This window comes from Xylocopa sonorina, chromosome 4, assembly GCF_050948175.1.
Source record: "Xylocopa sonorina isolate GNS202 chromosome 4, iyXylSono1_principal, whole genome shotgun sequence".
Taxonomy (NCBI): Eukaryota; Metazoa; Arthropoda; class Insecta; order Hymenoptera; family Apidae; genus Xylocopa; species Xylocopa sonorina.
In genome coordinates, this window is record NC_135196.1 from 9,071,566 (window position 1) to 9,097,283 (window position 25,718).

The following is a 25,718-nucleotide window of genomic DNA, read 5'->3' on the forward strand; positions in this document are numbered from 1 at the left end:
ACGTGTCAGTGGAGAGTTTCTCTTTACGACAGGGAAAGGAACGAGTAGGCTGTAAAAGCAGACTTAAGTGATTCCTGAAACGTCGTGAACCAGTCGACTTCAGACAGCGTCAGAAGGCGTCTCTTTCATTGTCAAGGAGAATCCGGGGCTCGGCCTGTCGATCGCAACTTTAAAGGATTTCCCGTCTCTTTTGTACATTAGACACGCATACGAGATACACCGTACACGACACGCTATATCACTACGAGTCTTCTCGTTGCACGATTTACCGAGACACTGGTCGCGCTGTCTTTGATGTTAGCTGCATGCGAAGTCGCGAGTACCTTTGCGCCCTTAATCGTAGCACCGTACGTAGATGAGAGAACTTAACGGCGTATGGCTGTTGCACGTGTACACGCGCGTTTGCCGCGCGAAATCTAGCGAATCGTAGCTAGAACCATAGACGTGCGCCTGTGCTAATGAAACTTTAACGTTGCTAGGTCGACCTCGTGCTCAGCTCAAAGGCAGGCGGTGATTTGTCCAACTTCATTACGAATGGAGAATGGTACCTGATTGGTAAGTATTTTCAGACGTAACATTTCTTTATTATCGACTCGTTTACTGCAACCACAACGTGACTCTAGATTTACTCTCGAAGATAGATGATATCGAAATTTATTTAACTTGTGCGTTATGTTAGGGTTGCGGAAAACGAGTATCATCTATCGATGTATATAATAAGAAAACAGATTTGGAATTATTTAAAATTCCATCTTAATCAATTGTCGCAGAATCGCATTGAATTTGGCGGAAATCTCGTTATTTACCGTTATCTCGTGTCTGTTCTCTAACAATGTCTCAACGGGAAAGTCAATTTTCGGATTCCCGCAGCGGAATGTATTTTCCGGAGGGTTTCACATTGGCACGCGATATTCGCGTCGGCGAACCATGAAGGAATGCTGATAGAAGTCGTTAGGACGCCACTTCCGCGGCTCCGCGCTCCCAAAAGACGTTGCCCGGGTTTATGCCCCGCGCGCCCCATAAACTCCACAATCAATGTATCGGCTGAACGAGCCTCGAATCTCCGATTTTCACCTGGTGACCCGTTACGCCTTTGTGATACGTTCTTTTCAGAAGGGGCGATCGCGTCGATCGCGTTAGACTTCCGCCTCATCTTCGTTACTTCTCGCTAAGCGACGCTTCTTTGCCATTATCTGGATTTGGTTCACGAACAACGATCTGGTCGATAGTCGGGGAATCTGATACGCGACCCGATGAATACCGCAGAATGGCGATGAGAATCCTGGTGGACGCCTCGCCGCGAAATTGCATTAATAAATTCAACTTTCTTCCTTGTGTACGGACACGAGATCGTAACCTGAATAGTCTCCCCTTCTGCGTTTGTACCGAGTACCTTGAAACTCGTGTTCGCCTCAAGAGGCACCCTGCCACCCTGCGACTCGACGATATCGAGATGGTACAGGATGGACCAAAAACTGCTGGCTGATTTCGTTGAATCGATCCTGCGATAATCGAATGCTTCTCGAGTTTATTCTGTGTGAAACGCAAACGCGATCAATCTCGAATGGTGAAAATTTCGTTATTAACTTTCGCGATATTAATGATTGGAGCAAACGTATAAACGGGAGCACCTATGCTCATCCGGATTCGCAGTCCTTTCATACTTGTCTAAACAGAATTTTCCGTTACTTTATTGTATTTCTTTCATCTCGAAGGAAAGATAAGTTATAATAACAATACAATTGAACAATAGAGAAATAATAAAAGCGATTATTCACTCCGCCTCTCTTTACAACTGATGTAATAAATTTCACGTTTCCAAGCGCAGTAACTCTTTTATTAACGGCCACTGCAGGGAACTGATTAATGTGATAAATTTTTCAAAAATCCCTTCTACATTTTTTAGTCGCTACATACACATATTATAATATTTCTACGGTTCGGTGTCCACTAAAAATACATTTGTTTGAAGTGAATTTAATTCTTGTACGTGTCGTCGAGGGTAGAACTTCGAACAACTATTTCCCACGTATATTACTGTTGCTCGACCTTAAGCCTTACAATACAGTACTCGTAATCGCGTGTATGGTCCCATTGCACGGACGCGACCATCGCATATGTACACTCCGCGTGGATAGAATAAAACTACGTAATACGCAAAAATCCTGTCCTGTATTTTTAGTAAGTGATTAATCGGATATAGGTCAGTAGAATCAAAAGATTCACTGTCGATGCGCTCTATGCGCTCGTATACAGGTTGTCGATGCCGAATATATCTCGCGTTCGTGCACACGGGTCAACGTGGTAAATACCATCCGTGTCCGGCTCGGAGTGAAAGGGTTAATTTTCGAAATATTCGTAAAGAACGAAGAACGTCTATACTATCGAGTCGACTACACCTCGGTTACGTCAATCACACCCCTACAGAATGATTTATACTCGAACTCCTCGAGAACCAATTTATATTTCACCTTCGTACAAGTACATCACGAAACAATCGAATCGAGAACTAATCGATAGTGCATATGGGTCTAAGTGTGCGTCCGTGTAAGCGAGATGTATGTACAGCGTACAGTGTAACCAGCCGCCTACCTGCGGTAATTACCGGTTTAATCCAATACTCATAACTCGAATTGATTAGTTTATTAATTCGACCGCATTGAATTAGGGCTGAGTAACGTTCACCTTCTCGGATCTAATGTGTACAGAGTTTTCATTCGAAACCAATGTCTGTTCCAATCGAAACAGAAGAAAACGTAGTTATTTGGTGGAAAATTACAGATATATAGGAAAGCGTTAAAAAGAAACGCAAAATGCAGTTATTGCAACTGTTGCGGCTAGAACGGAGGCTACGCGAGGATAATTAGCGCTTTGTTCGTATAAATGGTAAAGAAAAGAGTCCCAAGGGTGCGGCAACAAGTGAGCAAACCCGGTGCTTTCTTGCCCGAATTATCGGGGTCGATCGTAAAGGGGACCATTCGAGTGAAAATAATTAGAAGTCTCGTTCCCCTTAGCGCGATCATTAACGCGACTTTCTTTGCCCTGTTGAACGTTTAAGCACACTCTTTTGATTGGTTTATTAAATTCCGGGATCCTCGTGCGCGCGTGCCAGCTGCGTCTCATCGATCGACGCTAAGCTCTCTCATAGGACGGTAAATCGCGCCCCGCGAAATGTTACTCGGACGAGTCAGTAATTATCCGGAATAGGGTTAGAACTTTTTGCAGAGATTACACTGCGAGCCGTGAGAACACTCATAGATATCGCTCATCCTTTTTCCTTTTATATTTAAGCTTTCTAACTTCAACTATCTCTCTTCTCTTATTTATTTTAACGACAACAAAGTGACTGCTCGATTTCTTTGGTAGAAATTAATAAAATTCGACGCATCCAATCCTATTCCAAGAAATCGTCGACCAGTTCGCGTTTCCTCGTTCGCGTGGACGCGGCTTCGGTTGATTTTTTGTCGCGCTGCGATTCGAGATTGGACGACTGAAAGAGAAGAGTGGCCGACAGTGAGGAATTTTACGAACTCGTAAACGTCACTATAAAATTTCAAGCGGATGCAATCTACTCGTAAAAGCAGTTAAACAGATATCACGAGACACCGTGCTCGTATTTTCGCGGTTACTCCTCCTGTGACCACGCTTGACTACTTCAACCGCCGCGTACTACGCCTCGTAACTTTCAATTACTTCGATCGAGAATGTTACGGCCAGGGGCGTGCGTTACTTGCTAAGTTAGCTCGCCGTATAACTTATGCCAAAGTCGAGCCGATGGAAGTTCCATTTAGATCAAATATTTCCACGCGGATATCTTATTCCATCTATATCTCAAATTAAGATGAGGATAATTCATCAATAAGATACGATTGCTAAACCAGACATACTACACACTCGTGACCAAAGGCCATCGTATCTTTTTTAATCTGTAACACAGTTGGATGCGTATTGATTGCAGGAATGCCTGGGCAAAGGAACATGCTAACCTACGAGTGCTGTCCGGAGCGTTACGTCGACGTTACCTTCACGATACAGATCCGCAGGAGGACCTTGTACTATTTCTTCAATCTGATCGTGCCGTGCGTGCTGATATCGAGCATGGCCCTCTTGGGGTTCACCTTGCCGCCAGATTCCGGAGAGAAGCTCACCTTAGGTAACGTAACTCGTAGCATGCCTTGCCTGCCAGTATCACACCAGCCAGACAATACACTTTGTTCTTTTCGTTTCTCTTCTTCCGTTGATTCTTTCGACTGTCGTCGCACACACGATATGTATACTCTGTCTGTCTATCTATCTATCTATCTTTCTCTCTGTCTATCTTTCTCTGTATACGTATGTATGTACACATACACTTGGAGTCTTTTGCGACCGTTTAATTATTCATTTAGCCGGATTATGTTTCTACCGATATACTGATACGTTGACCAACCTGAATCACCCCTGAACGTCGACTGTACCCGCGCGTGTGTCGAAACGAGAGATCGCCGCCACCGATCTCCGATCGTACGGACGCGACGAACGACATTCAGAGTAGAAAACACGTCGAACGATCTTTTCGTCGTTTCTCGTTCCTCGCGCCGATTTCACGCGTTCGCGCCACTTCAGGGTGAACGTGGACAGATCCCCCTCGCGAGCCCTCCAGAATCACCGGACGAAGATAGACGAGACGAGAACTTTTAATCTCATTAGCAGGGGAAAAATCTCGTCCCTCGTATGGATCTTCGCTTTTCTTCGATCCGAGCTTGGCCTCTGTTTCCGCAATCTTTACTTCGTTTCATCGATCTCTCTTTCGTATCTACTTTCGAATCCACTTCGTATCGAACCTCTTCCGACCTCTTGCTCCGTTTAATCAGCGCCTGGCGATAATTGGTTCTGCTCCAAAAGTGGACGGAAGCTACGGTGATGGGCTCTCGTTGATCGCGTGGCTATATCCGATTGTAACGTTCGCATTAATTTTTTTCGTCCCAACGCATTATTATACGCTTCTGTTAAAAAATTCGAGAATAACAGAGAATAACTTTTTTATTTTATTAACATTCTATCGACTTCTTCGATAAATCTAAGTAATTTTTAACAGGTACTACCCGAATAACGGTATACACGGTTGCGTTTTACTAAAAAATATTCATTTATCTCTTCGCTGTATACGCCGTATTTAAGTCTGTCCAGCGATTCTAAGAAAACGAATCCTTTGGAAGCGCAACAATCGCTCCGATACTCTCAGCGAGAAACGCGGGAACGTAACCGAGTTTAATTTCTGTACACTTCACGCGTTAACGCCGGAAGTGCACAAGTTGGCTCGTAAAACGGTGGAAATCTATGGGAGACGCGTCTTCCGACAGTCCCTACTTCGCCATCCGCCTTCAATTCAAGGTACGAACGGTCGCGGTTCGCTCCCGTTGGGAGCGTCACGTGATTTCAATATTGGATAGGATGCATCCCGTGGATTGCAACAGGGAAAATCTGCACGGTGCATTATGCACACGATAATACTAAAGTTCACCGCAGCCTATCAATGCTTAACCAGGCTGGAACGATTGGCTCTGGGATATGTCTTCTGGGATGGGGGTTGGCTTTTGTGGTGGCCGACACGCGAACAGATGGTCAATTATTAGCGAACGCCTGTTTACGGGGACGCGAACTGTTTTTGGGGCTACGTCGGGGAGAAGGTTTCCCTCGTCTGACAATGTTTGTCTTGGAATGTTGTTCGGGCGCATACAAGGAAAGTTGCCGTGCAAACTGTAAAGTTTATTCGATTTTCGAAACGATGGAAACATAAATTTAAGTGGAATCGAAGCGAAACTTTTCAACCAGTTTCTTCTTCTAAAGTACTTCTCTCCTAGCTTACAGATTATAGAGTAATTTATTTTCTTAAATCAAACGAACGCGGTTAGATTAGCATTAAAGTTTGTATTAATTGCGGCTTTAACGATCGCTTGTCAAAGCACGATAAGCTCGTTTGGTTCCCTCCGAGGTTTCCATTTAGGATGGATACATTCGGATTTAAGAGATTGTACGCAGAAAAAACGGAGGCGTATTATCGGACGATTATTAACAGTTACACAGCAGGGTGGTTGCTGTTTAGTGTGATGTTTATAGCACTGCGTAGGATAAAGAAGCAATATTAGACGATATAAAGGTAACCTCCGTAATAATATTCTCTTTACGTATACAAAATATGGAAGGTTCTATACTGGAATAACAATGCTCAGAATACGTAGCTCTATGAGCTAAAGCGATTATAAACATCAAATCTGCATTGTGCATAATCGCGTATTATAATACAAACTGGAAAACAGTTATGGAATTTGTAGGTAGCTTATGTATTCTAACGTATCGCGTATACAGTCCGATTTTCCTTTATTAGTTTCCTTTGTCTAATATATAACACCTACACTAATGTTACTTTGCATTTTCCGCGTAACACGTAGAAAATATAAAGTCGTGTATAAATTACGAAACAAATAATGGCTCTTTACTGCTTGATGAACAAAATGATACCGTTTGCTCTAATTTCAGTTGCGATAAGTAAACTTCTTAATATTTAAAAATAGAAAGCGTATTGCTGACGATGTTCTAACATTGAATAATTTACGCGAAATAAAGTAGAAGGAAAAGAAAGAAATAGTTCAATGTGAAATAGAAATAGAGATTTGAACACCTTCGTCTACAATATCGTGAGAGAAGCGTAGTACGTCGAACAGATCGAACGTAAATAACACGTGTTAAAAGACGTAGTATGTCGTTTGGTCGAAATATAAATAATACGTGCGGCAGTAAGGCGTGGTGCGTCGTACGAATCGCACGCGTCGTCCTGCGCTTGAACCTGCAGATAGATTTTTTTGAGAAATATCAGAAAAGTACCTTTATAAATGATTATATTAAGCGTTGACGAAGACAGTGATGCTTCTGCTAAATTCAAATAGTAATAGTGACAGTAATGATATTCTACTTCCGATACGAAGACGTTGGAAGCCACTCATCATCGAGGATGGTATCGACAACGAAGACCATTAATAATCGTCAATAATCAGGTATGAATTTCGAAAGTGAAAGCCAAACCGTGAAATGGCTCGATGTATGTTAAATCGTAAGGCAAGGGGGTTAATTATTATGAAAACTCATTGTAGCGTGTTCTGCGAAGTGCGATACAGTATAAGAATTAATAACAATCGCCTAACCCGTAGGTTTGGGTGAAGTGACATTTCAGCTCGATCTACTTCCAATATTCGTACGTACATTGACAATTTTGATATATTACGAAAGCACAAACGAGCGATTATATTTCTTTTTCAAATTGTATTATTCAATCGTGATCTTGGAACAAATTTTTTCGAGAAATCGTTGTGCCATTATGGTGCAGATAGTTTCTTATAAAGTAAAACTATAGAATTGTGATTACACTGATGAACCGTATGCCAACGAGTGAAGGCTTTTGTTATACAGCAAATATTATTCTTTTTCTTGTTGCTACAAGTTTGGTTAAATAATTATCCACTTAAACTTTACGTGACTCTCGAATCGATTCAATTTACTGTAGAAAACGGATCGACGATGAAGTAATATTTCGAAATGATAAGAAAGGAAACTAAAATCTGTTACCATCGTCCCACGGAATTGAATTCTTCGTGAAATTTACTAATAGGAATAGCTTTGTCACATTACAACGACTGTTCGTTCGCCATAAATTACGCGGCACAATGGCGAACGCGCGAGAAGCTTCGAAAGAGGGAAGCACCGGTTGCTCTTCAAGCAGCGGGTCCTTGAAAAGTGAAATCCACGTTGGCCGCGAAAGGTTTGGGGAAGGTGAACGTCAGCTTTCCGACGGTCGAGTCAAAGGCTAATTACACAAAGCTACTGTTCTTTTGTCCTGCCTAAAAGAAGAAGTTGTCGAGCTGTATGCGGTTCAACCGTTGCATTTGCTCGTGTCGTCGTTCCACTTCTGTTCAAACACGTTACAATCGTGGATACTATGAGAACGAATGTTCGCGGTTCGTTCTCGTTATTCCAGGAGCTTGAATTAACGAAATCGAAACTAAATAAAGGTGGAGGATACCATTTGGATGCTTTCACCTCGATGAGATCTTTCGAAACGATTAGATTGACACGGGTAGTTTCGACACTTTGAATGAACAGAGTGATTATATTAGTTTTTTTTTCTAGAAAAAAGCTTGACTCTAAGTAACTGATACATTTGAACGGGTGTACGTTTCAGTGTTTGATTTGGTACGATTATTTCGTGTGTATCGCAGCAATAGAGTTCGATCGCTCTTGATCTTTTAACGTCAACGTCAAGTAGGCTTTAAAATCTGGCTTCGCAAGCAGAACGAAACGGTTTTCACGAAGAATAACCTACATCAGAGGGCTTAGAACTGTGATAGATTTATGGCGAAATTCGTTTCTCCTGATCTAACCGTGATTCTTGCGGTAATTGCTTCACAAATCACTGGCAAGGTAATTTTCGCGAGAATATTAGGTTATATCGAGGATTATTTTTGAAATTGGATACGAGTAACACCTACCAATCGTATTGCTATGAAACTTGCACGCGGAGAGTGTATAAATGAAAAATTAATACAACAGACACTTCTATCCTAATTTCTGTAATTTATTAGTTTAATTCGCTTGTGAGAAAGTACACGCAGTGAACAAAATTTGATACGAATCCGTACTTCGATATCGACTTGTGGAATTTAATGTGTTCCCATTGTTGCTTTTACGCTGCGCGTTATCTATCTCGGGACACAGAAGAATGAAAAGCAAAAAGAAGAATACAATTTCTCGTTCGAGGCTTCGTTTTCAAAAAAAAAAATCGAATATGCGCGATACGAAGCTATCCAGTATTTAATACAAAGCGAAAATACAGAATCAGATTTTTCCGCGTAAAACAGTACGGAGGCAATGAAAGGATCGAAGTTTCGCTGTCTGCAGCTGTTGCTCTAAAATAACCTCCATACGTTCGTGCAATTTATACTAGAGACAAGTGCTTAGTTACCTAGAAACCACGCCGCGAACACGACAAACTCGTCCGCGAAAAATGATCTTATAGAATGAAGAACAACGCAGCGTAAAGACCATAAAAGTACAACTGAAGAATTCGTCTGTAAGGGAACAAAGGTTATCGGAAGTGTCATTTTAAATAACACTTTTGTTAGGAAACCATTCGTGGTAACTAGTAATAACAGTACAAACAAGCGAGCGGCTCGTGGCAAGAGTGCACGCGACGATGAGCACCGGTAAATGGCAGAAAAGGCAGAGAAGAAGGGTTCGAAGAAACCCGGGATTCGAGCGTGGAGCACGGAAATTCAATTTCCATCGCACGCGTCACATGGAGCGTGAAAGCAGGATCGATGTTGGCAGGGATTCGTGTTCTCATCGGCGTTGTTCCCCGTGCTGGGTTGCTGCTGCGTACACAGACCCCGTGTACGTACACGCGAATACAATCGCATGCCGAGTGTCTCGCGAGCCTGCAACGATATATAATTTTCCGAACATCGTCCACCCAGGGAAAACACCGGGCAAATGTTTCGTCACCGGTACACGATCTCCTTTGGGAGCGGGCACGTTCAACGGTGGACACGTCGCGTCGCGTTGTCGATGCGGTCGCGTGATTTTTATTCGATCGAGATTGGGCCTACGCGCTCGAGAGAGTCCCGACCAGATTTAGACGCGTCGACGTGCGACTGGTAAATTGGTTGCGATCAGAAAACCGATTTTCCCGATACCAACAAAATTCTATTCTCTTCCCTTTTCACTGATAAATATCAATCGCGCTAGAAGTGGATATTTACATGAACGTCAGGTTTTCTCGTTTTCTGATTCGAGCAATACGAAAGTGTTAAGCATTTATCACAGCTAACGCGGTATTCTTTAATATTTCTGTTTTTTTTTTTTTAATATAACAGCTTTTCAACGAGAAGGTTTCTGAAGTTAATATTTTGGGCAATTTATATCGCGTAGAGAAAGATGAAACAATTTTCAAAGCGAAGTGAACTTTCTGGTGGACCTAATAAATAATTGGTCAAGTATTGAAACGAAATTTCACAGATGTTAAGATGCTGCTTATAATATTAAGTTATTCTGTACATTGCACCGGTGTGCATCTCCTCTCTCTCTCTTACCTACGTAATGCAAGTGGTATGGGTCAATGCTCGAGTGTGAGAGGGTATAATATCATAGAAATTCCATTCTAGCCGAGTTTCATCATCTCCGTGGTCTCAGGTAGACTCGATGTAAAACGAATTCCGTTCGAAGTTGGCTCAGAAATAAGATTCTCCTTAGAAATTCCGATTAGCCGGGCTTTGCATGCATCGAGATGTTCTAATTTCTGTTCGATTTCCGCGGCACGATTGGACGGAATGAAACGATTCACCGCGATCGATCGGATGTCTATGCGATTCCGGTAGGCCAACTCTTAAGTGGAATTTTCTGTCGCAATAGCACAAATCCTAGGATTTTCATTCTTCGAAATATCAGAACTTTTAATTTGATACTTGCAAAGTTTCAATTGAAACGTGGAAGTTTGATAGAATACAGAGTCCGTGCCATATACAATTTAAAATATGTCCAATATCTGGATGGAATTTATATCATTCTCTTCGCGGAGCTAGGAAAATACGGGGGGCAAGACTTTTTGTTTCATTCGATTTTGACGATCAGAAGGTTTCAAGATAACGTTGGTACCCGAGGTATGTCGATTTATTCGAGACGAGGCTTTTTTTCGAGACCATTCTCAGGAACCAAAATCTCTTTCTCGTTTACATTAATTATTTTTCTACGCTATTATAGTTAATCACTTCTACTTGATAATATTCGTAATATTAAATAGAAATATATTAGTTCCTACATACATAATTTTAAAAATAGTTCGACTAAATTCTAATTTCTCTTGATCTCGAAGCTACGAACGAGTTCACTGCGACAACCATATCCTAACTTTATTTCCAACGAGGCAATCTAGTTTCACAGATGAAGAGAGGACGAGAAAATCAAATACCGCTTCCGAAAGCGTACCAAACTGACGTGCCCACTAAACCTGTCTCTTCGAACAGCGTTGTAATTTACTTAAAGAGTGCATTGTTCCTCGCATATGTGTGTGTGTGATCCTCCAAAAAAAAAGTAGTGAAAAGACAGGGGGACGAGTAGGAAGTAGTCTGAAAGCTTTTTACTCGTTACGAAAACAAAGCGCGAAACGTGGTATAATCAAATGCCTTTGAGGACGCGAGTAATATGTCGGTGTGCACGTGGCACGATCCGTATCCGTGATTCGTGGGTTCTGCGGGTGACCGCGGATCAGCGAAGAACAGGGTGAAATTATATAGAGTCAGAAAATAATTGAAGCGGTGATGCAATCAAAATATAACCGTGGCTCTCGTAGGTTAGGCTATGTAAGCACATATGCACGTGTGTCAGAGTTGCAGTCGCCATCGTTGATGAAGGGATCTATTAAACATTGCCCCAGTTTCGTTTAATTCTCGTGGAATAGAAGCATCTTCGAGCTTCCTGGAGTTTACGCGAACTTAACGACGTAACCTGTTTCGATGGTATCTTTAATTTAAAATAGAATTATTTTGCAGTATGATTTAAGAGTTCGATTTTTGTGTTTTCTTCTGTTTTTAAGAGTAGCGTACAGTCAAAGGATGAAAAATATTGAACAATTGCTAGGAATTTCTAGAAAAGTCTAGTGTTTGGAAAATATTCGAGTAGAAGAGCTTCAATCACGATTTCCCGAATCTTTCCTCGAACTGAGATCTAATTCGTGATAAAGGCTGGTTAAGAATTCTGGAAACAACTCGACGCAGCTTGCCACTCTTCTTTTTAGCAGAGTGCTTTTTTCGAGTTGCGCGCCTTGGGCGATATGTTTGATTGAAGCTCAATTTCCGGCACAAACGCAGTTAGAATCTGTGGAGAACCTTCTGCAGATAGTTCAGAGGAAACGGTGGGTTTTGGGCACCTCTCCAAAGAAAGAAGCACGAAAAGAAATCGATTACCCCGAGAACCGTGTTAGAATTTGCTGCCGCAACTTTAACGAGAAGCGTGTACGATTTTTTTCTTTCAAATAAACAGAAAAACTTACTGCTCGTTTCTGAAATTGTTCTATTTTAACATCGCTGCGGATCGAATCGGGTTCTTCTTTTATCGTCTTCTACTTTTCTAATAATTGTATGCTTCGAATGAAAGAAAATTTAATTTTTCTAATCAGAAAAATTATATCAAAGCTCCCAAACTTTGTTGTAATTTATGTTTATGGAGCTTATATTTTTGTTGAGCTGCAGTGTGTAATCGTTGCTTGGTGTAATATTTTAGCCACGAATTTTCACAAAGCAGCAACTGTAAACTGTAAAGCAATAGGTGCAACGAACTTCCTCACCGAAAAGATTTCGAAAGTAGGTAAAAAGGCCATTGTCTTCCTTACATAGTCAACGGGTGGCTTTCGTTGGCTGGCTTATTTCGTGGACAATTGTATACGAGCTGGCCATTCAGGGCTTTCCGGTTCGGTCAAACCCTTTTTGAGTTACGAATAATCATAGTTTGAGAAAGTTAGCTGCAGCTATACCTACAGAGCTTGCGGTCGAAGTTTCGTGTACATTCGTGCATACAAAATCGTCAAGCAATGATTTCATTCTACGTTCTACACGTAATTAAACGATATTCAATTATTAAATGAATGATCAACACGATTTACGAGTGACTAAATAATTCAGATTGCTATTTTTCTCATTTTTATTCTCTGGTTGATATGAAGATATTTCTAGGTACCTCAGACAACGATGACAACAACTGCGATGTGTGACAAATTCTGATGCATATATATGTGTACGTGTGACCATACATCATTGTGACAGTCACAGATTGATCATCTTACAACACCCAGTAAAGGAGAATTGATAACAGTTTACGTGATGTAAACTTCCATTGAATAACAAATTGCATAAATATTACTTTGTACAGTAGAAAACATCTGTTCCACGTTGCATTCAAATTAGAATAAGAATTTCCGTTTAGAAGTTGTTAATGACCATTTCCTGAATTCAGATTGATTAAGAAAAGAGCAGTCTATCTCGTACCATTTTGTTAAGATTCTCTAACTTGCGTCTCGAATTTTCAATCACAACGGCTGGCTGACAGAACCCTTTCAAGCTTTCGAAATACGAACGTAGTATTCAGAATCGCGTCTCATCCCCTGTCCGCTCGAATTTGGCACCTATTAAGAGTTACCGTCGCGGACAAACGGAAGGAGAAATTCCCACAGGAAATCTGAGCAAGGAAGATCGAACTTTGCAGTATCCATGCTTTGCACATGCCTCGTTTCTTTGTACGTGACTCTATTGTTCGTTGCCGCCGCGTTTCTTCTGATTATTGTCGTTTTGGAAGCTGTCCGTCCATCCCTTGGATGGCTCAAGAAAGCGTGCTCGTGCGTAGACTAACTATAGTAGGATGTCCCAATTTTTATATAATTATCATGATAGCTTATATTTCATTTGAACTAACTACTCGAAAATCCTCGAAGTACCAAAAGTCGGAACGATACGAATCTTCTCCATTTCTGGGTTGTCCCAGGTTCGAAAAAAGGCCAGAGATAATATTTTGGCGCGGGTCGATTTATCAGAACGTATCATCCCTCATTCTTAACCCGTTCTTTTTTCTCGGAGATCGCGTATCCTTTGCCCCGTAATTAATCACCAGCCGGGTTCGGTTCTTTGTTCGCGAGCTTTCTTTCCACTGAAAGTTCGCCACGTGAGAAGGGTCAGGCAGCTCCGGCAAGTCCAATAAAACGTATTACAACCGTGAAAGATCAATATTGCACGGAATTTTATCGAGTTCTAGAATTATGACAAATCGTCACGCTGCTCGACGACTGTTCACTAGGCTACAATTTCCACCAATGCAAATTTCAACGAACTATTTTTCTTTATCAGATATTTATCGACATTCGTACATTTGTACATTTTGTATCATCAACGAATGTAGCCAGAATGGCATGCATTCGTTCATCGTATCATCCGAATGCACGCGAAAGTACGATTTCTTGAATACAAATACGTACGATTTTGTCAGAGACAAATTTGTTATTCACTTTGACCAACGCTGAGAAACGTACAGCGTGTATAGCGCGCTCGTCGAGCATTCTCTGTGGAATGCTTTTAAAAACTGACCTCATCTTATGGAATGCAACGGTTCTTTTGCGTCCATTCAGGCGACGCTGGTAATTATTCTCAAATATGATGGTCGTTCTAATTGGCACGGATGCTATGGATACCCGCGAGCTCCATACGGTACCTGCTATACAGAGAATAGTAACTCGAGCGTGCATACAATAGAACTGTGCAGTTAACCTCTGTTGCATGCAAGTCTACCTGATCGTATGTAGCCCAGTATTACTGGTGCATCCGCTTAACATGTACAGGATGGAACGTTCTTGCCTTCCTATTTTCCGTCTCTTTCACGCCGATAACAACATTCAGAAACGTAGAAAAACATAAGATGGTATTTAATAACATCTCGAAATGTTTTGCGCAACTATACTCAATTGCCACTGCGAGGATAGTAATGGAATAATAATCGTGTGCTTTCGCATAATACTGCTTGTTCAAAAGGGAAATTCTGGCTCTACTCTCTTGTGAGAAACGTGTTTTATTAACTTGGACTAATTGAGAGGCATAATTAGATAAATATCGGTGAATAGAGTTCGAACGACGCGGCGTCCGAGGCGTCTTCTCACCACCGCGTCCTTAGCTTATTATTATGTGCAAAAATTTCGCTGTTTAGCCACGACATTATTGCGATGGCCATGAATGAAATTTCCATAATGTTATGCGGCTGTAAATTCTGAGTTGCCTGGCTACCGGCATCGTGAATTTCATTAACCGGATAAATACGGAGGGAATACGTACGGCGAGACAGCAACGTAAGCCTGCACAAAGTGACACTACCCTCCTCGTGGAGAGCGTGTTTGATTGGACATTACCATGACAAAGGCTTCCCGAACAAGCCTTGGGACTTCACCTTGACACGATTTGTCTTCGTCGCGATTATTCGAAACTCTTGCGCTTAAGTATTGAAATATTTCGGTTCCACGTTTGGAGGATGTTCGAAATGGTCGCGTCTAGTAATTGCATTTCAACACTTTCGTATTTTAGCGATAAGGATCGCTGTTGCGATAGCGCAGAGAAGACTTCGAAGTCTGTTTTATCGCGAAGAGTGTACACGTTGATTATGTCATAATTTTAAAATACTGTATACAAAGACAACAATGGTTCACTCTAATAGTTCTCGTATTTTTCGCATTTATATTTGCAAGCGATTGCGCAGAAGCATACATCCGAGGTCGCGTGATCTCTGATGCGATTCGCGGTACCGCGGCGGCTGTTTCCGTGCGGATATAACTAGCAATCTCGAGGGCGCAATTCGCAAATGATCCGTGAACGAAAGTGATTTATCGACAAAGCATCTGGCCAGGATTAGCCGAGCAAGAAACCCGGCGAGTCGGCGCACTCGAAATGCAAATTCTTTGTGCAAACGAATGCGTGCTCTCTGCGTCGAGATTAATCGGAAGATTAATGTTACACCGCCGGGTGCGCCGAATTACACCGTTCCTTCTTCCGCGAGCAAACTAACCTATTGCAGGGGAATTTCGGTGGATTTAATAAGTTTCCACCGTGGTTTTTCATTGCGCCACGCTAACAGCCACCGTTACCAATGTAACGAGATTAACATATTTTCATTATTCTCAACGCGTTACACCAGTTTCATTTAAGGAAACAGCGAACTTTCTTGCCACTTGTAAAACGCGAGAGATTGTCATTTTTATTGTTATCGCGATTCGTTCGTAACTGATTGGCGTTATTTACGACGTGATATCTGACGATATAAGAGGGAACAGTTAAAAAAAAAGAATGACGATCCGTCTTCGTAAATCAGCTGTTTTTCGTTAGCAAACGCAGAATAATTAGGGAATTGTTCTCTGTAACATATAGTCGCGACGGAAATATCGCTATCATAAAATCTGACGCGTTCAATGCGGAAGATTCATGAGGCTCATCTGTAAAGCTAAACATCGTTTAAACGCACAGCCGTGCTATTACTTATTTAGCTGGAACCTGGTTTTTGTTATCTGAATTATCACTTTCATCGCTCGTGAACGGCAATAATGGTACGTCTCACCAGAGTAACTATTGAGAACAATGGTAGCCATTTAAACGATCTCTTATCTCGAATATTCTACCGTCATGTATTCTATTTCATTTCACTTGAAATGTTTGTTATCTTTATTACAAAGATGGATCATTTCTGATTCACGAAATTGAAAAGATTCGCGTCGAAGTCGAATTGTCCTTCACGAGTTAATTCCGAACGAACGTTCCCAACTAATCGCCAGGAACTAATTTTACGCCCATCCTCGATCCCTGATCCCGTTCTCCGCAGCTTGACCAACAAGTTTCGATGTTATTGGCGGTTTGCCACCTGCAACCGATGCATCTTGTTACGGCGACCGCGTCGGAATGTAACCTCGAGCCATTATTTCGCTCTGGTCTAGGAAACAGCCTGGACACGGACCCAGATTCCCAGGGAAAGAAACGAATCCGAAATTCCTGAAGGGAAACCACGTTTGGTAAATTAAAGTTGTACCTGTTGGATTAAGCGCCAGCTCGGCCACAGTGGCCTCGTGTTGGCACAGGGGGTTGTTTTGCTCGCGGCTATAAACTGCATGTTAACGAGTTGGATCGAACGTGTCCGGGAAAATTTTTTCACTTTCACTGGTACGTCACTATTTCTTTAACATCTGAAATTTACGAAATTAAAAGAATTGATACGCTGTCACCATTTATACTTTTAGCGTACATATAGAATATTCATTTAATTTCGATACAACGTACAAGGAAAGAATATATTCCGCCAGAAGTGAAAATAAAATGAGTTTATGAAAGTAGAGAACGAAGTAGAGCAGTATCCCTCGGTTTGCTGAACGAAATTGGAATTTCAAATTCGATCCTACAAAAATATCGAGGATAAATATTTGTTTAATTATTTTGCTTAATGAAAATCGAATATTTTCCTAGTCGAACTTTCAGGAATTAGTATTATTTTTACTGAGCATTCTATCTTCAACCCTCTATGTGGTGTACATATACATATATAATCTTAATAGTTGCAAATTAGTATTGTTATCGCGAAATGTATAAAAAATGGTTATCCTCATTAAGTCTAATTGCCTTCGAGCCGTCATTTATTTTCGAGCCACAATTAGTAGCAGAAGCTAGTGGCACTCGCGTACATTCTGTCTACCATAACGCGAGCTCAAGTTAGCCAGTGATACCTAAACCCACACAAGTAATCGAGTGTCATTTATATCAAATGATGGTAGTTATCACGTAATAAAGCAATTCCGGACACGTTAACCGCGTTGCGTATGGTTATTAACGACTCGGTTGGCAACGTGGAAACAAGTTGCGTGGCCCGAAATACTCGTTCACGCCCAGGATTATGGCCACGCGATCGCATAAGCTTTGGCGTACACCGAAATTGCGAATACACGCGTACGCAGCTCGCGTCAACCGATACCATACTCTATCTTATGCGGCTCGTAATAAGCCATACGTCACACGCCAATTTAATCTCCTGTGATTGCGAGGCATAAGTGTGATAATTCATTAGTTATCGGTAGTAATTAATGGTGGAGTTTCGTGCGAGAGAATTTCAACGCGCACCATTGCGTAGCAATTCTATGGGGATCTATGAGATGAAAGTAATTTTGACTTTTACATTTAGTTCTACTTGAACGAATTTTCATCGAGGTGCAGAGTGACCACCCGTTTTTCGATTTTCATCATTTTTAAATATATAGTCGAGCTTTCTATAATACAATAACTCGAGTTAGTAAAGTCTGCGCTTGCGGTTGATTCGATCGCGGATCGCGAGAATCGCAGACAAAAGGGGACAATTTCCAACAGTTTACTTTGATTGATAAAAGTGCCCGCGTAATAACTATTCCAGTGAAGCAGGGTGGAATAAAGCAATCTGGCATCCGTGAAAATTCACTCTAACCCGTATCGGACTCACCTCTCGAGCGTTCTTCAATCCTCCGCCGAGGGTGATCGAAGGGTTCCATTCGTGTCACGTTTCTTTGTCGGCTGTTTCTTCGATCAGCTCGTTTATCATTCTCACCGGAGACGCGAATCCTGAAAAAAATAGAGAACCGTGACGTCAAGCGTTCGCCTTTGATGGAACGCGAAATAGAATAGAACGGAATAGATTGGCAACGAAGGAATTACTAGCTCTTGCTGTTATACTGACGACGCAATTCCGGAAATGCGCGTCGTGGCTGGCAAACGTCGACGCTTTACACTTGTTCGTGCCTCTGAAGTATTTCTCACGTTTAGTATAACGATAGATGCAGCTTTACATCTTGAATGCATTTAAATCGATCGAATAATCATCATAAACGGAAAACTATTGAAAATTTTGTTTAAATTGTAGTGCTGTAGTTTCATCTCAACTTGCCTTTAAAGTCACTCGAACTTATAAAACAGCCCCGAAAAAAACCAAAAAATTTGGTTACCAAAACCCACCGAGTAGATAGAGGAAATTCCGCCAATGAAATCAGTTTTTGTTTCATCTCGATATCTCAATCGGTTGTTGAGATATAAGAGTTCAAAGTTTTTGCCGCGCGCCAGATGACTGCGCTACTTATGAATGACTCGAGTCAGCTGTTTTACCCGGAAGTGTTTACGCACTAATAGTAATAGTAAAAAAACCGTCTGGCAGTTGTCTAGACAGACCACGTGACACATGAATGAGATAGGTCAGTGACCAGGAGCGAGAGAGAGGTCCGAGTCCTTTCGATAAGGACAGACGTAGTAACCGATCAAAAATTACCCTTCTCTATACACGACGATATTTCGAGAACCGGAAGTCGGATCGAGATGATTCGGAAAGCGTTTTCAAGGGGAAGGTTCCCAGGTTCCAACGAGCTGAATTTCTTTGATGCAAAATGGCTATCTTCGGAGATATAGTGCTTCAAAGATTTTATCATTTTAATACGGGTTAATTAGGGTTTCAAGTAGGTTTTTGGCGAAAATGTTCAACTTTTTTCGTGATTAAATTCTAGCAAACATTAGGGACCAATGTCTATTTACTGGTTAAGTACGTAAAATGATTCGCATAATATAATGTTAGGTGTGAAAAATCGAAAATTAGAGTGATAGACAGCGAATCGAGAAATAGCGTGAAATCGATCCTTTCAACTGTTTCCGTAATGTAGACAGAGTACAAGTAGCACTATCAAGTTCTTAAATCATTCTTGCCTTAATGTTAATCCGAGTTTAAGAAAAACGAAATATGTGACAAACAATTCGTAGGGAAGAGTAAAATTGAACAGAGGAAGGTTATTACTCTTCAGATTTCTCTGCGCGAACTTTCTCACAGGCAAACCAGATAGAAACGGTCGGTCTCTCGACAAGGAAGTCCGGAATTTCGGTCTCCGATGAACGTTTTAACTCCTGGCCTGCGCTCCCGAAGAATCTCCCAAATTTAAGTGAGATTCATCAGTCTCTCGACAAGTTTTCACCAACGAACACGGGAAAAGGATTACACAGCAGTAAAGCTTGATTACGATTCGTCGTCGTTTGAGATTTTATTCCAGCCTCGTAGGACAATTAATCACATCGCGTTACGTTTCATCTGATCTCTGATCAGATGGATCAGTTTGGCTCGCGACACTCGTGTAGACGAGCATCCAGTATTTCACTGCACCGAAAGAGGGAAGCGAATCGAAGGAGGAGAAACGGAAATCGAAATCGACCCGAAGCGAATCCCGACACACAGAAATTTGTTTCTGCCTGGAGAATTCGGGGACCCGATTCGATAAACAGCGGGAGTCCCGTTGTCGCGTTCGACGGGTGTTCGTCGAACCGGAGCAATACGTAAGATCCGTCGGAACAGTTCTCGAAACGTTTTCCCGCTGGAGACTCGAAGGAAGCCGAGGGTATCGCGAAATTTTCGGGGAAAGGCGATCTTATCGCGAGACGTGTTCACGGCTCGACCTGGTTTCCAGCCTTCGCGTATTACACCTGTGATTAAAGTCCAGAAAACACCTCGCAACTAGACACCAAGAAGAACACATCCTGATACGTATACCTGTTTTCTTTTCCGACTACCGCAGGAGTGACCATTCTGCTCTCGCTGACAGTTTTCCTGAACCTCGTGGCAGAAAGCATGCCGACGACCTCGGACGCTGTCCCTCTAATAGGTACCTATCATTATCGTCACCGAATGTTGTACGCAACCGTGTGTCTGTTGAAGTTCTCTGTCCTTATCCGTGTCTTCATGTAAATATACGTGCACGGTGTTCTCGTTGCTGTCGTTGAACGGTTCTGCTCAGGAAGCGACGACCACCGGGAGAAACGCAGGAGACGAATTACGTACGAGCGGGTAAGAAGAATGCGAAAGTCGTTCAGATTCGACAGGAGGAGACGTGTAGGTCTTTGTGTCGCGCATCGAAAATTGTTCACCCTACGACGGGGAAGGTGGAAGGAAACGTCCAAGTGGTTGCGTCGATTATGAGCGAACACGGTCGAGTCGTTTCTCATCCGACGCCGACGGAGTCGAAGTTGCACGCGATTACACGCTCGGTTTGCTTCGAACCGAGGAACGATTTTATTTCGACGGTCTAACCGTCTCTCGGTGGCGATGGCCCTGCTTGTTACGCGACTTTTCGTTCTGTCGAAGTACCTCGTCTTCGTTGAGTTATTCGTTACTCGATTCGCGGTACCAATATTCTGTGGAATGTTTAACAAAGATTTGTAAATCTCTTCTTTTGAAGATTGTTCACGATCAAATTGTTAGCTGAGAATGAGAGAAGTAATTTACGAAATAACAGCTCGAAACTGAAGGGGTGAAAATACGTTAAATGGCTGGGTTTTGAAAGTATAACCGACATAGATGGAAAGTCGAATCGAATCTCGTCTCTGGCCGCGGGAATTTTTCAATTATCTCGCTAAACTAAACTCGTTTGACGTCGACGAGTGAAATCTTGTTTATCAAGGGAAGATTTTTGCGGTCCCCGCGATGGAACGCGTCTCGTCTTAACGGGTAACCATCGCACCGGTTGAGTTTTTCCCATCGAGTTAACCGCGGGCAGGAAATTTAATTTTCGCGGGAGTGGCCGAACGAATAGCGAAATATCGCGACTATCAGCGTCTTCCGGGCCGGCTGGCTCTCGGTACTTTTCCAGCTTCGACGGGATCGAAAATCGTATTACCGTCGAAAGACGAGACCGCTCCGCTCGGCCATGAATCAACCTCGATGATTTGAAATGAAAATAAGCGAGCAGAACTGAAATGCGGAAACCGTGTCGCGCGACTGGCAAAATCGAAAGAGAAATATTGTTCTTCCGTGGGAGGATAGATTGCGAGAATTGAGACGGATATCCGAAGAGAATTTTTCACAATTATTAAATATTCCGACACGTTTTAAATATACTTGCGGCTGAAATTATTTTAATAATTGTGTATGAATTGTTCATGAATTAGGAAATCTTTTGGTAAAACACTGACAATTGGAACACAGCTGCATTAAGCAACAGTAATGCAAGCTAATCCTGCTTTAATTAACAGCGACTAACCTCGTTTTAACTAGTTCCCATTATCGAATATGCGCGCACCGTTGTAAGCAATTCCACTCGAAGGGAGAATCGTCTTGCGAGCTTCCTGCGAACTTTTTCAGGCACGATTCGAATCTCACGAAACAGTCGGGTTAACGAAAACGTAGCGCGCGACCTGAAAGTGTCAATAAAATCCAACGATACGAGAATCGTTTCTCTCGGCTGTGTTTGAGGATTTTCCTCTTCGATCAATCATCCTTGAAGTATCTTCGTCAGTAAACTCTTTGTCATTTCAAGAATACCTTACCTCGCGTTCACTTACTATGCATCGTTCTAGCCGCAGCTATCGCGTCGGAGTAATTCCATAATTTCTCCAAATATTATTTTCTATTCCGTTATTGTTATTCATCTGAGGTTATTCTGTAATCTTCAACTAATCTACCGACTAAATCTTAAACTACCAAAAGTGTTTCGCGATGAGAAAAGTTTGGTAAAACGCTGGGACGCGCAGAGAAATAACGCGTTGTCAAACGGCGACACTGCGCGCTTAAAGATTCATACGGAGATTCATTAGAGAGTAGAAGTCACGTCCGCGATGAATTCAATTCATTATCATTGTCAGCGCGCGCGGAAGCGGCTCGAAAGCCGCCGGATACCGGGTCGAAGTGGAATAAAAAAAAAAAAACAGCAACGGCGTAATTGTTCTTTCGCGAGGAAGAAAGAGTTGCGGCGCTCGTGTCGTTACATCGCGTTACATCTCATTCCGCGAGAACGTGTGCAAGTTTTAAGGGCCATTGAGGCGGGCCGGTAACGTCGTTCCGGAAGTTGTAACGCGTTTACGTCGAACAACTTTCCCCTGCCGTCGCACTCTGCAAATCCTTTTTGCCGCAACCCGAATACACGGTGAATATTCCGGCTCGTTCTCGCCAGCGGATACCACGCCAAGCACAACCGAACGCGCACTTTTTCAAACAGCTGTTCGACCGCGACGACCTTGCAATTTTTATCATCCCCCTCCTGTAACATCATATTATTCGCTCGTTTAATCCCTTAGTAATTTAATAAACCGATTACAATAAGTATTACGCGTGCGTTCGCATTTTCTGCAACGAATTTCTGTTATCCAAAGAGAGAAAAGGTTGCATGTAACAGAAAGGAAACGTTGGACAGTGTCAATTACGAAGTTAATTCCATTCTAATTTGAAAATTAAACTGGTCTCCTACGTAGACAAAGTTCATCCGAATTTAGAACTGTTTTTTAACGCGGAGACTGTTTCAACGCGAAGTCGCAGCCAGGCTGTTCTATTAAAGGGGCAGAGCTTCTAAACCCCCGCAGGCTTTTAATTAAAATGTTACTTGGTTAGTCGCGAAAATTGTTTAAATTAAATAACTTTGTTCGTCTTTAAAAATATCGTTTAGCGGTCGATGTTCTTTTTGTCTCTCGCGAGCACGGATTTTCTAGTCTTTTAAGTACCTCAGCCAGTCGATTGGAAAGTGAAATCGCAATTCGTGCGATCTAGTATCAGTTAGTCGAATAATTCAGCTATTTGAAATATTTCTTGAATATACGTACTCGATGATTCAATCGCAGTCTTCCCTACTAATTAATAACTTTGTACACTTTCGAAAATTGTTGCACGGTGCAGCATAGCTTTTCATAGCGACACTGTTTTATAACAGTGTGCGCAACACGCGATGTTGACGCAAACGAGCAACTCGAAACAATTTTCGAACGTTTAATCTATTCGCGAGTAGAATCACCAGCACTGGTTTCTCCGCAAGCATTGGCCTGCGGTGAAGGCTCTGATGGACAGGACGGTCAACAGTTCTTCGTAGCTTTGTGCTAACTCCGTCTATTTGCCGCGTTTTCTATTTCAAATCAGTCTCAGCAAGAGCTTGTTGGACGGTGGTTTGCGGACATTGCGTCCAAGTGTTGGATGCCGATTCGAGATTGTCTCTTTTTATACGTAATTCTTGTTCAAGCTTGCAATACAGAAACTCACGATAAAGTGGTTGCGTACAGCTTTCCATTCATTTATACATAAAATTGTTCCATGATTTATTAAGCACATTAGAATATACATTAGATTTTATGTGAAGATCAAAGGCATTTATTAATTAGAATATGAACATATTATTATTTTCTCGAATACGGAAGAGAATTTAATTTCAAAAAATAAATTAAAAGCTTCCTGCTTTCTGCATATAGTGAGCTATGCCACGAAATGAATCGCACGGTGCATTAATTTTTCCGTGCTATTTAATGTACAAGGTGAAAGAGAATATCTTGCTCGAGAAAAAAGTGCATTAAAATACGTCCTATCAAAATGATGGACCCTAAAAAATAATAACACAAAATTGTCGCTCGTTTCCGTCAATGTCTTTATTACATAAAAATACAAATTATGATTCCATGCGTTCTCCTTTTATACTTTCGCGTTTAGGTTACGGCTACGTACGCAAATATTAACGTCCCGTCGTGGATTTCAGAACGAAAAGCGCTACAAGCAGGGAACCGGTTCAACGGAGATACGATCGTTTGATCTTCCCTACGCCCACTTCTTTCTCTCTTTGAACGTTCCTTTCTAAACCCTTTCACCAGAGTAATGCTACATTAATGTTTAGATTATATTATACCCCTTCGTGATGTGTAATTTCAGGACTGACAACACCAACAATGATAGGTGCTTAAGAAACAAGCGAGAGTTGTGGAAGCAAATAAAAAAAAAAGAAGTAATTAATTACAAATAACAAAATCACATCGTACACCTTTTTCAAGCGTTGCAAATTCAGTGTAAACAGACATATTAACTACATTGTTACATGTATATACAAATTCTATACACTCTCTCTTTCTTCTAACTCGTTCTCTCAAATTTGATCTGTAAATAGTAGAAAACTGAAATTCAATAGCAAATAGATAATTTATAGTATAATAGAGGAACTCTGGGGTATTTTTTAAAATCGAAAAGCATATGAGTAAGCATTCTTCGAAACAGAATTCCACCTTCTTGGGCACCTGTATTGTTGGCATTTGAATTATTCAGAAACGTGCACGGTTCTTTTAAGCCTCCCCCCCCCCCCCCATTTCTATATACTGTACTAATTGTTCTTGTTCTCGAACGCGCAGTTGGTGCATTTAGAGAAATTCGTTAACCAACTTAATTGTCCCTGTGTACTCGTGTCATACTTTAGAGAATTATACTCGTAGCACCGAACTCCTAGGTATATTGTTACATTGTTGTGTTAATTGCCTGTTGAGAGGTCCCATAGTTTACCCATAGCCTGTAATTTCCCCTTTCGCGGGTTTAGCAAGGAATATTGCATCAGTTTATCGAGGAGATCGTGCAAACAGTAAGTTCAATTTCGCGGCCAGACATGGGCTTCCTCCTTTAACAACGAGACGTTCTACGCATTTTCTCGTTAAAATTAATTTGCTGCGTTAACTAATCCGTAGTATCAAATGCAACGTGTATCACAGGACACTGACGCTTTCGTTGCTGATGTTCTCAACAAATTTTAATTACTCAAACGAAAGTATAGTTCGCGTTAAGCGAAGACAGTAAGCTCTCACTAAACAATTTGGAAATTTTTAATACAATTGATCAGAACTCTGAATGTGCAATAATTCAACAAACATTGTAAGATGATTATACGAAAATGTTTATACAGCACAAAATCTGTTTCTACATGATCTGAACGACTTTCGTCATACGCCTTTTCAAATCAAATCGTATGCATAATGTAGAAGGGCAATTTATTTACAGCTCGATGCTACATCGTTTAAAAAGCCTGTTAACATGAGTTTACTGTTTAAAAATTAGCAACGATCGGATTAGTTTTAAGTAAGTTTATTTCTCTGCAGAAATAATCCCAACGGTAATTACTATATTTATTATTCCGTCGATATGTACGATCAGTGTTCGCAAAATGGTCGTATATAGTTAAAAGTTAGTTCAATTAAGTAATATCGTGAGCAAAAATTTGCGCAATAAATTACTTATTGGGAATGAAACCCTTCCAGTTCATCGTGTATCAACAAACCGAGCGTTATTAACGAATTTATTATTCTCTGATCAATAACTCGTCCAAATTATTCATTTGAAACTTTGATGCG

The 25,718-nt window shown here is 41.5% G+C and overlaps 1 protein-coding gene across 1 annotated transcript in view; it reads left to right on the forward strand.

Moving 5' to 3' along the window:
• Nachralpha6 (nicotinic acetylcholine receptor alpha6) overlaps window positions 1-25,718 on the forward strand; it is a 181,098-nt gene that overhangs the window by 93,220 nt on the left and 62,160 nt on the right. The window contains exons 6-8 of the mRNA XM_076894271.1: window positions 480-555; window positions 3,959-4,153; window positions 20,162-20,248. Coding sequence (XP_076750386.1) covers window positions 480-555; window positions 3,959-4,153; window positions 20,162-20,248 — 358 coding nt within the window. The remainder of the gene's footprint in view (window positions 1-479; window positions 556-3,958; window positions 4,154-20,161; window positions 20,249-25,718) is intronic.